This window comes from Hypanus sabinus, chromosome 6 (assembly GCF_030144855.1).
Source record: "Hypanus sabinus isolate sHypSab1 chromosome 6, sHypSab1.hap1, whole genome shotgun sequence".
NCBI classification, from domain to species: Eukaryota; Metazoa; Chordata; class Chondrichthyes; order Myliobatiformes; family Dasyatidae; genus Hypanus; species Hypanus sabinus.
In genome coordinates, this window is record NC_082711.1 from 100,744,059 (window position 1) to 100,755,589 (window position 11,531).

Genomic DNA, 11,531 nt, shown 5'->3' on the forward strand with positions numbered 1-11,531 from the left:
CTGTTATGTATAAACTGTTATGCATTTATACTTATTGTGTTTTTATTATGGTGTTATTTTAAATCTTAATTATTTTGTTGTCCTGCATTGGATCTGAGTAATGATTACATATTCTCCTTTACGTTTGTATACTGTAAATGACAATTAACAATCTTGAATCTTTAATTCACTCTTGCATTGGTCATTCCAATTGCTGTAATTTTTCCCTACAATTAACAACACAGAATATAGAACAGTACAGGAGTAGGCCTTTCAGCCACGATGTCTGTGCCAATCAGGTGCGAAATTAATTTAGACAAATTTGCTTTTACATGACCCATATTCCTCCATTCTTTGTATTCAATATATTCAGTCCAATGTATTCAACTATGAGCAACATTGCAGCAAGTTCTGTTTGTCTTGTCTTAAAATCTCGGAACATATGGATGCAATCAACAGCAAATGAGGACAGGCCACAATGTACATAACTCAATGATTTCACTAAACATGAAAGAGCATATATAAATAGAGCAAATAACAACACATAATTTCAACCAAGTGTTTAAAAGGACTTTAAAAATAGAGAAGAGAAATAATTCTCACGTAAAAGTGATTAGAGGTGTAATGAAGATTCCTTTGCTCACTGCAAAGACAAAGGTTAAAAAGATATCCCATGAATAGTGGGATGCTGGAGAAAAACAAGATAATTAAACAGATTAATTAAATATTATGTGCAATAATATGAGGCTCAGAATGGTCAAAACTATTGGATAATATGTCAACAAACAGAAGCCACCTCAAACTATTTTTAAAGGGGAAGCTTTAAAATACGGATGATAAATTACTTGTTTTACAGATCATAAATAGAGATAATGTAAGGCTACAATGAGGTACTTTTAGAACTTCACTCCAGTTGTAAACTAATATACTGTTTTCTTAATACTTGACTTTAAACTGGCAGTCAAAACTAAGTGTTCTTTTATTTGTAAGAGAAAAAATTACTGCAGTAAAAATATTACAAAGGGCAATCAATCTGCTTCAGCATAGCATTTTTAACCTTGTACAAGTGAACAGTATAACAATCAGTGAACATCAAACTGCTGGAAATCTGAAATAAAAACTAAGTCAGAATTAGACTGTATCTGTGTAGAGAAGCAGAGTCAAAGAAGGTCAAAGAATCAATCAGAACTGAAGTTCCATAGATGCTGCCTGGCCTGCCAATTGTTTACAGCAATCTTTGATTTTATTATGTGAATGTCACTAAACTGCATGAAAATATGAAGATTTATTCAATTACCAACAAGGCATAGTTCCAATCAATTTATAAATAAATTGGGTTTCACTTGTTTGAAATTATGAAACCCAATTTGATGCAAGATCACTGTTAAAAGATTAAATCACATTTCTCTGCACAGATGCTGCAGAAAATATTTCCAACATTGTCTTATTTCAGAATCACAGCAGTCAGCTTTTGTAATAGCAAGCAGATGTAATACTCAAGTGATATAAGCCCTTGCAAATGTTGACAAATATACAAGAAAGGCAAATATGCAACTGCAAATCAAATAAAAAGTTGCAAATTATGTTATACGACTACATAAACAGTGTTCCATCAAAACTCCTTTTTCTTCAGAATAAAATCACCTTCCTTCCAACATTTTTATTAAGGCGGGAAGTATCTCTGCAGTGGTTTACTCAGGCATTTTATAGATAATAGTTTTTCTAATCATGTTTTCTTCTTTTTTTGCATTTTAATTCTTGTGCACAATTGGTGGTATCTAATTCACTCACAGAAAATTTTCTTTTCTTTTTAATTGGTTTGCTATATTCATGACAATCACTGGCATCGCCTTCATGGATTTCTGTGTCTGTATTTGGTTCCTCAGTCCTTTGCTTTCTCTTTTTGGATTTACTGTCTAAAATCTCTTCAACATTTTCCATTTCATTTTTGGTAAGACTCTTATCCGACTCTGTGCAGCTCACAGTCTGCTTAGCTGTCTCTTCACATTCTTCATCCTTCCATTTTTTCTTTTTCTTCTTTTTCTTCCCACCTTTACCACCATCTTGCTCAACAAAGCCCTCTTCCCGCAGTTCTTCAAAATCTGCACCATATGGTGCCTGCACACTAGGATTTAAAGCAACAAATCACTTAAGTATAAATTAAACAGACAGAGGCCAACATTTTTAAGTTTTTGATCACAAGTCAGTTATATGACAATATGAACACTCATCCAAGTTTTTGAAGTCTTATTGCCTGTGTTCCATAACTAGCACTCGATTCACTGACGCAGATGTTCGATAGTCTGAATGTATGCCTAATACTTTCCATCAGCAGTAATGATATCCATATGGTTAAAGTGGTAACCAAGGGAGGCACCAACAAATTCAAAAGAGTAAGATTGAATCCATTCCGAATGTTGCATTATGTTTGTTAGCATTCAGCTGAGAAAGTGGTGGGATAGACTTGCTCTTGAAGTTCCAGACAATAGTTCACCATTACTTCAGGGTGGTTAAGCCTCAATGCACTTGGATTTAAAGAACCCGCCGAGTTTTTTTTTGGCAAAAGTATGGATCAATTTTTAATGATCAATATTTACATATAATTTGTTTTTCTAAACTGGAATTAAATTCCTCAAATATTCATTCTGGAATCTGAATTTGTCTTCTCCTGAAGATGTGTTTTACACCAAAACTACTACACCACTAACTCTGGTCACCGAATCTCGCCAGTCATTAACAACTGTAATACGTTTCTATTCATCGCAGCTTTATTACTTTGGGTAATAAGGTATATCATAAATGTTTTTATAATCACAATCTCAGTGTGAGCAGAAAAGTTATTTATTTTATTTAGATACAGCATGGAGCAGGCCCTTGGGGCCCGACGAGCCACACCACCCAGCAACCTGCCTATTTAACCCTAACCTAATCACATGACAATTTACAATCACCAAATGAACTTACTACAGCAGTAGGTAAGTGAACTGTGGGAGGAAACCACAGCACGTTGGAAGAACGTACAAACTTTAAGAGGACACTGGAATTGAACTCCAAGCTGTAACAGTGTCGTGCTAACTGCTACGCTACCGTGACGCCCCCAATTAATTCAACATGACTGTTGCACTTACCTGTGCAACCACTAATTGAGTACATATTTTGATATGTACTCAAAATATCGCCAAACATTTATTCAGAACTTAAGAGAGAAGGCTAACCTAACCAGGCATTTATTCAAAGACAACTGACCTCCTTTTCCATTTGTAGTTTGGCTAGCTGCACTCCAGAACTAACTGTACCTCAGCCATGCTGTTCCAAAACAGTCATGACACAGACATTTACCCACCAATGTGGGAAAAATGCCCAGGTACATCCTATTCACAAAGAAAACAAAATTAATCTTGCTAATTATCATCCAAACAGTTTTACTCTCAGATGCTGGCAGTCATACAGAATATTAAGGTGTACAAATCCTTGTGGCCTGCCCTTTATCATAATGGATTGTGGAAAGATCGGGGGTAAAACTGTGGGGCCTCCAGCAGAGACAGCTGTGTCTTCAATAGCCGTGGGCGAGGTACTGGAAGACTGGATGAAGATTAATGTTGCACCTTTATTCACTGAAGGGTGGAAGGACATCTGGTGAGTGCAACATCAGTGGTGGGAAGTTACTGAAAGAGATTCTGAGGTACAGGATCTACCAGCATTTAAAAAGGCAAGGACTGATTAGAGATAGTCAGCAGTTTTTTTTAAAAAGAACATGGTGACCAAGAAGATTGACGTCAGAAGAGCTGTAGACGTTTCCTACATACTGTTAATAAGGTTCCACATGGTAAACTGGCCTGGAAAAGTGAGGATACAGGGCAAGCTACACCATTGGAGACTGAATTGGCCTGATATTAGCAGTCAGAGAAGGGTACTGGAAGTTCATTTTTCAGATTGCCAGGTGCTCTGTTGTTTGTCAAATACATTAACAATTTGAATAAGAATGTGAATGGCATGAGTTGTGGATGACATCAAAATTGGTGGTGTAGTGGACAGTACGATTTTCTAAGGAACTAAGTCCATGAAAAACTGGGCCAAGGAACAGCGGATGGAATTTAATTCGGGCAAGTGCAAAATTCTGGATTTTGGGAAGTTAGATGAGGACAGACGTACACTGCGAATGGTTGGGCCCTGTTGTTGAACAGAGACAACAAATTCAGTTACTTGAAAGAGGCAACACACTTAGATAGGTAGTGAAGAAGGCACATGGCACAAAAAGGGGACCTTTTTATCAGAAAGGGGACCGAATGCAGGAGTGGGAACATCATGTTACAGCTGTATAAGACTTCAGTGAGAACTAACCCAGAACAGCGTGTGCAATTCTGTTTGTCATACTACAGGAAGCATGTGGTTTATCTAGAAGGTTTATCAAAAGGTTCACAAAAGTGTTGCTGGAACTAGAGGACTTGAAGAAAGTCTAGACAGGCTGGGACTCTTTCCCCTGCATGGAGGCTGAGGGGCGATGACAGAGGTTTATAACAAGATAAGGAGGATGGACAGTCTATTTCCCAGGATAGGGGAGTCTAAAACTAGAACCCAAGCGGGAGACCTTATGGATAGGTTTTTCCTCACATAGTAGGTGGTCAGTAGATGGAACAAGCTGTCAAAGGAAGTGGTAGACACGTGTACAATTATAATGTTTAAAAGTCACCTGGGAAGATTCATGGATAGGAAAGACTTAGAAGGATACAACCAAAGAAAGCAAATGGGACTAGCTCAGAAGGCTAGTTGGCATGGATGTTTAACTGAAGGACTTGTTTCCATATTATATAAATACCACTGAAAAGAAAAGTAAGCCAACTAAGATTTCACGCAAGGAACTTTCAAACTCAGTGATTAACCCAAGTTCAAAGATCCTTATTTTAGATTGAATCTCAGTCAAAATTTAGATTATTGCAAAGTTGCCATTTGCCCATTTTTCCAGGCAGTTACCTTTTATCCAACTGCCCTCGAATGCACAGTACGCCAGCAGCATCAGCATCCAGCTGTACAACTTCAAACTCCAGAGTATCTCCTACTGTTACTTCAAAGCCTGGCCAGACTCCATTTGCTTGATGTGGCTTGGGAATGGAAGCATTAAAACACCCATGCACCAGGCAACCAATATGACTTGGAGCAACTTTATTCACCGCGCCCTGCAAAAGTTTAATGGACAATTAATCCTTTGTTGCTGTTTACAGATGACAACTACAATACCTTATCTTGAAATTCAAAAATCAGATTAATGTGCTGCAAACCCCAATATACAGGGATAAGTGAAATGGTGTGTGACTTTAAGCAGCTTCTGAAACATTACTAGTCTAGCCCTATCTGGTGAAAAGGGGTGGTTTCCCCTATCACACAGCAATGTATCATGTGTTTTTTTCTGTTTTGCTTCAGACTATTCCAAGACATGTGCATTCGCATTGACAAACTAGATCAAAATTCATTCACAGATTAATTCCAATTCCCACTTACAAAACTTCCCTTGGACCCTACTGCAAACTCCATAACACTGCCACCAATTCCACTGTTCCCCACCTAATCTCTCAGATAAAACAAGAACATTCACAACACTCACATGTTTTCAACCCCAGGCTGAGCATCCAATGACATAAACTTATTTGTACCATGAGAACAATGCCAGCTACAGCCTTTCGGTAGCTAAAACCTCCTATCATATCCTCGTGACTTCCTCAGCATTAACTAATTTTCCACTCTATTCGTAACATCTACTTTCTCAAGACCTACACATTTGTCCATTTCTAACATTCTTCTTCTCCTTCTCTGCATATTCCCTTCTAAAGCCTTTCTCAATACACTAGAACTTACCACCAGCTTTTGTCCAATGTTGGGCCTGAAGATAACAAAGTCAGCTTCAATGTTGATATGTATATATCCTTGGTCATCAAAGATGTCACCTAACTCACCAATTAATCTGATCTTGTTGTATGCAACTGGGACACCCTGCAGACTAAAAGAAAGTGCTGGAGGTTACAAAATTATTCCAGTAGAATTTGCTAGGAAGATTTTAATAAACAACAGCAAGAATTTAGATGTTCCTAAAAGAAGATTGAATAAAAACTGTACTTCAATCTGAACAAGCAGCACCTTATCGTATAAAAAAATCTCAAGATGCTGCTGGAAGCATTTTACATGCCTGTTATAGTAAATCATAAGAAATGAAGTGAAGATGCAGCACTTTAGACTATGAACTATTTTTTCTTCAATGATAATGCTCAACCAGCCTGAACTTGAAAAGATTAAATAGAAGATCAGTCTCAGTTTAAACTTGCCCTCAGCTTACCCAGTATGAGTTTCACCAGTTTTAGCTGGGTCATCAGATACATCTTCTGGGACAAAGGAACAGCACTGGTGGGATCTGTGGAAGTAACCACAGGTCATGATGTTGTCGCCATTGCAAATTTTTCTCCCCACCCCCCCACCAAATAAAACATGTTTTTCCCTCCCAAGGGGCAGTCCTGATTCCCAGGCAAGTGCAGCGCATGCTCCCTTCATGGGATGAGGAAGAGCCACTGCAGATGAATCTGTAAAACCTATAAATTGGCTTTAATTAGCAGAATTGACTCCCCTCTCAAGCAGGAGTATGTGTACCCCTGATGTTTTCTGCTATGTGCAATTAACTTGATATGGAATGGAAACAATTGTTTGGCACCTCATCTACAAAGCCAGATCTAATCACCAGTTAATCAAAGCTATGAATGATAAAATCATGCCATCAATTCATTTTATTTTTCTCTGCTTGCAGTTGCTCTATGGGGCACATCAATATGAGAAGGATGGAGGGATTGTGTAGGTAGGAGGTATTTGTTTTTTGGGGTTTTTGATTACTCTTTAACTGGTTCGGCACAGCAGTGTGGGCCGAAGGGTCTGTTCCTGTGCTGTATTCTTCTATCTTTATTCAAGGTTCAGAAAAGATCAGAAATTGCACAAATGCATGGGACTTTAGCCCAAGACAATGGTCCTGCCTTCTAATTAACATTATGTACCAATTTTAGTATGTTTTGCATCATTTGGCCATTTTGTGTCTGGATTTTGCACCTACAATTACCGGAGACAGGTCCAGATTTGAATAAATAAAATTAAATGGAAAAGCAACAGCTGATCAAGATACAGAGCAATGAACCCCCACTTAGTGATTTCATAAAGCCCTCAAGTACCATTATCAACGCAGAGCTTCCAAACTGGAGTCTATTTGGTAAAGCAAAGAATGGAACAGATGACAAGATGCCACAAACAGTGTTGGACCTATATTGACAGGACGCTAACGATAGGGACCCAGGAAAGCAGCCTGTTTAAGGAGACTGGGTAGCAAAGGAGCTATTTAGCATGCTGACCTTCATCAGTAAGGGCATCAGGCTGCAGTTATACAAAACACACGTCAAGAAACATACAGTTTTGGTCATGCTTATAGGAAAGACAGTGGCAAACTGGAGAAGGTGCAGAAGAGATTTTTGGGGATGCTGCGTGGACTTGACAATCTGAGTTATAGGAAAAGATTTGTCTGAGGGGGTAACATTTTAAAAAAGAGGGCAGTTAAAAGAGGAGGTCAAAGTGGAAATAACTGCAACATTTCAGAGACATTTGGATAGGGGCATAGAAGGGAAGGGCTTGGAGAGTTATGGTCCAAACACAGGCAACTAGAACTAACAGGGAGGATGCTGTGGTCAGAACAGGCGGTGCAGAGGAGGTTCAGACCCCGAAGAGAGACTGAGTGGCCTGGGATGGCTCTCATTGGAATTCAGGAGAATGAGAGGAGATCTTACAGAAACATACAAAATATAAGAAAGGATAGATAAGAAAAAGGCAGGAAGTTGTTTCCACTGGTAGGTGAGACTAGAACTAGGGGACAAAACCTCAAGATTCAGGGGAGTAGATTTAGGACGGAGATGAGGAGGAACTGCTTTCCCCAGACAGAGGTGAGTGTGCAGATTTAAGAATATTTTGGATAGATTTTTGCATTGTAGGGGAATTAAGGGTTATAGGGAAAAGGCAGGTAGGTGGAGATGAGTCCATGGCCAGGTCAGCCATAATCTTATTGAATGGCTGAGCAAGCTTAATGGGCCAGAGGGCCTAATCCTGCTCCTATTTCTTGTATTCTTATGAACCCCAAACTATAGCCCCACACTCAGATTACCAAAACTCCAACATGCCAATTTCAAATCCCAGATCCTCACAACAGCATTTGCACCTGGCCATGCGGATGACCACCCAACTCCACAGACCCCAACCCTAACTACACTGCAAGCCCCATACTCAGGTGGTGTACCTAGGTGCTGCCCACTATACCTGTGTTCTGGCCTCACCCCATTCATACCACCAATAAACTTCTCAATCTGCATCCCTGATTTCTGTCCCCACCTGATCAACCAGATCATCAACTCCTTGTCACACCTTGACCCTAATATCCTGTCACCCTATCCTCATCCTAGTTCACTCTCCCTATCTCAATTCATTTTTTTCGAGATTCTCCAGGATATTGCCTGGATTGAGGATTTTAATTCCAGTGAAAGGTTGGACAAAGCGTGCTTTTATTTTTCCCGGAACAAAGGAGGCCAAGGGATGTCCTGATAGAAACAGCCAAAACAAGAGCCATAGGTACTCAGTTTTTTCCGCATGGCAAGAGTGTCAAAAACAAAACAGCACAGCTTTAAAACCAGAAATTGTAAAGGCAACCCTAACCCCCACAGAAAAAAAAGTGGGAGATCTGGAGTTTGCTGACTGAGGAATTAGTGGAATCAGAAACAATCACAATATTTAAGAGGCCTTGAGACAGACACTTGAATAGACAAGGCATTGAACGATATGGTTCTACTGATGGCAAACGGGATGGTCCAGAAAGGCAAAACAGTTGAGCAAGGATATGATTGGCAAAAGAGCCCATTTCTGGGCCATACAACTGATTCTTTCCACACCCCCTAACTCTTCTCCTACCAATCGTCCTACAGACCCTTCCCCTCTCCCCCAGCAACCCTTTCCCCTCACCCCATCCCCCCAACAACCCCTTTCCCCCCTCCTCCTGCCACCCCTTTCCCCCTCACCCATCCCCCCAGCAACCCCTTTCTCCTCACCCCTTCCCCCTCCTCCTGCCACCCCTTTCCCCTCACCCCTTCTCCTCCTGCCACCCCCCCAGCCACCCCTTTCCCCTCACCCCATCCCCCAGCAACCCCTTTCTCCTCACCCCTTCCCCCTCTCCTCCTGCCACCCCTTTCCCCCTCACCCATCCCCCCAGCAACCCCTTTCTCCTCACCCCTTCCCCCTCTCCTCCTGCCACCCCTTTCCCCCTCACCCATCCCCCCAGCAACCCCTTTCTCCTCACCCCTTCCCCCTCTCCTCCTGCCACCCCTTTCCCCCTCACCCATCCCCCCAGCAACCCCTTTCTCCTCACCCCTTCCCCCTCCTCCTGCCACCCCTTTCCCCTCACCCCTTCCCCTCCTCCTGCCACCCCTTCCCCCTCTCCTCCTGCCACCCCTTCCCCCTCTCCTCCTGCCACCCCTTCCCCCTCTCCTCCTGCCACCCCTTCCCCCTCTCCTCCTGCCACCCCTTCCCCCTCTCCTCCTGCCACCCCTTCCCCCTCTCCTCCTGCCACCCCTTCCCCCTCTCCTGCCACCCCTTTCCCCTCTCCTCCTGCCACCCCTTCCCCCTCTCCTCCTGCCACCCCTTTCCCCTCTCCTCCTGCCACCCCTTCCCCCTCTCCTCCTGCCACCCCTTCCCCCTCTCCTGCCACCCCTTCCCCCTCTCCTGCCACCCCTTTCCCCTCTCCTCCTGCCACCCCTTCCCCCTCTCCTGCCACCCCTTCCCCCTCTCCTCCTGCCACCCCTTTCCCCTCTCCTCCTGCCACCCCTTCCCCCTCTCCTCCTGCCACCCCTTCCCCCTCTCCTCCTGCCACCCCTTCCCCCTCTCCTCCTGCCACCCCTTCCCCCTCTCCTCCTGCCACCCCTTCCCCCTCTCCTCCTGCCACCCCTTCCCCCTCTCCTCCTGCCACCCCTTCCCCCTCTCCTCCTGCCACCCCTTCCCCCTCTCCTCCTGCCACCCCTTCCCCCTCTCCTCCTGCCACCCCTTCCCCCTCTCCTCCTGCCACCCCTTCCCCCTCACCCCGACCACCCATTTCCTTCCCACCTCTCTGCGAAACGGAACAGCTCGGTTTTGAGTTGGCGCTCGATGCCGCTCCGCTTGCGGTTCATGTAAAGCGGGCAGAGGGCGAGGTGTCGGCGGCAGGTATCCAACACCAAGCAGGAGTGTGGGTTCTGGATGAGGGAACAGGCATCGGTGAAGGAAAGCGAAGCTCCAGATGCCAGTGACGGCGAGGCGGCCGCAGCCGAGGTAGCCATGCCGAGAGGTACCGTAAATCCGAACAGGCAGCACGTTGTCGTAAAATCTCCGGAACGGCTTCCGGTCTGGCTCGGCCAGCAGGTGGCGCTGCTGCGGTACCAGTTGGCCTCGGCAGGCGGCGCTGCTGCGGTACCAGTTGGCCTCGGCAGGCGGCGCTGCTGCAGGGTAGCGTTGGCTCCGCCCATTGGAGAAGGAATGAGAGTTTTGGTTCCAGAAACTGTCTCCGAACTAGGGGTGAATGGAGAGCGCTGTGTCCGTTCAAAGGGTGGGAGCATCTTTAGAATTTTCAGTGGACGCTCAGCCACTGACTGCATCCTTAAAGCACTTGAATTTCCTTAATATTCAGCTATCTACGGATGCAACACACAACAATATAAACACGAGAAATTCTGCACATACTGGAAATCCAAAACAACACACGCAAAATGCTGGAGGAACACAGCATCTATGGAAATTAATAAACAGTCAAAGTTTCGGAACCCCCTTCTTTGGGACTGGAACATGGGGGGGGGGGAGATGCAAGACTAAGAAGATGGGGGGGAGGGAGAGGAGGACAAGCTGGTAGGTGATAAAGTGAAACCAACTGGAAGGGGAGGGGGAATTAAGTAAAAATCTGAGAGGTAATAAGAGAAAAAGGCAAAGAGCTGGAGAGAATCTGATTCATGGACTCAGTGATAAGGTTAGAGACTGAAATAAGAAAGGCCCAGGCAAATAAAGAATCAGTAGTTGTAGTGTTTTTTGACATTGAAAAAGCCTATGATATGACCTGGAAGGAAGGATTATTAATTAAACTGCACAAGATGGGGGTTGGGGGGAGAGTTTTTAATTGGATTAAAGATTTTTTGTTTGGTAGAAAAATTCAAGTTCGGATTGGATCAGAATTATCAGAACAGTACACAGTGGGAAATGGCACACCTCAGGGTAGTGTGATTAGCCAGTTACTTTTCATCATTATGATCAATGATGTCTTCACAAAGGTACCAGTGGATATAGGTAGATCACTGTTTGTGGATGATGGGGCCTTGTGGAAAAGAGGCAGGAACAGGGAGCATATAATCAGGAAACTACAAGGAGCAATTGATGAAGTGGTAGAATGGGGTTATGATTGGGGATGTAGATTTTCAGTGGAAAAAACTCAAACTGTGTTTTTCACTAGGAAAAGAATTGAAGTAGGGAAGATG

At 43.3% G+C, this 11,531-nt stretch overlaps 1 protein-coding gene across 1 annotated transcript; it reads right to left on the reverse strand.

Moving 5' to 3' along the window:
- Nucleotides 1–321: 321 nt before the first annotated feature.
- On the reverse strand, nt 322–10,664 carry polr1f (RNA polymerase I subunit F). The gene is made up of 5 exons (XM_059971471.1): nt 10,138–10,664; nt 6,305–6,379; nt 5,830–5,971; nt 4,951–5,153; nt 322–2,104 (listed from the first exon to the last, which is right to left on the reverse strand). The coding sequence occupies exons 1-5, from the start codon at nt 10,662–10,664 to the stop codon at nt 1,702–1,704; spliced, it is 1,350 nt and encodes a 449-aa protein (XP_059827454.1). The 3' UTR covers nt 322–1,701.
- Between the last annotated feature and the right edge of the window lie 867 nt (nt 10,665–11,531).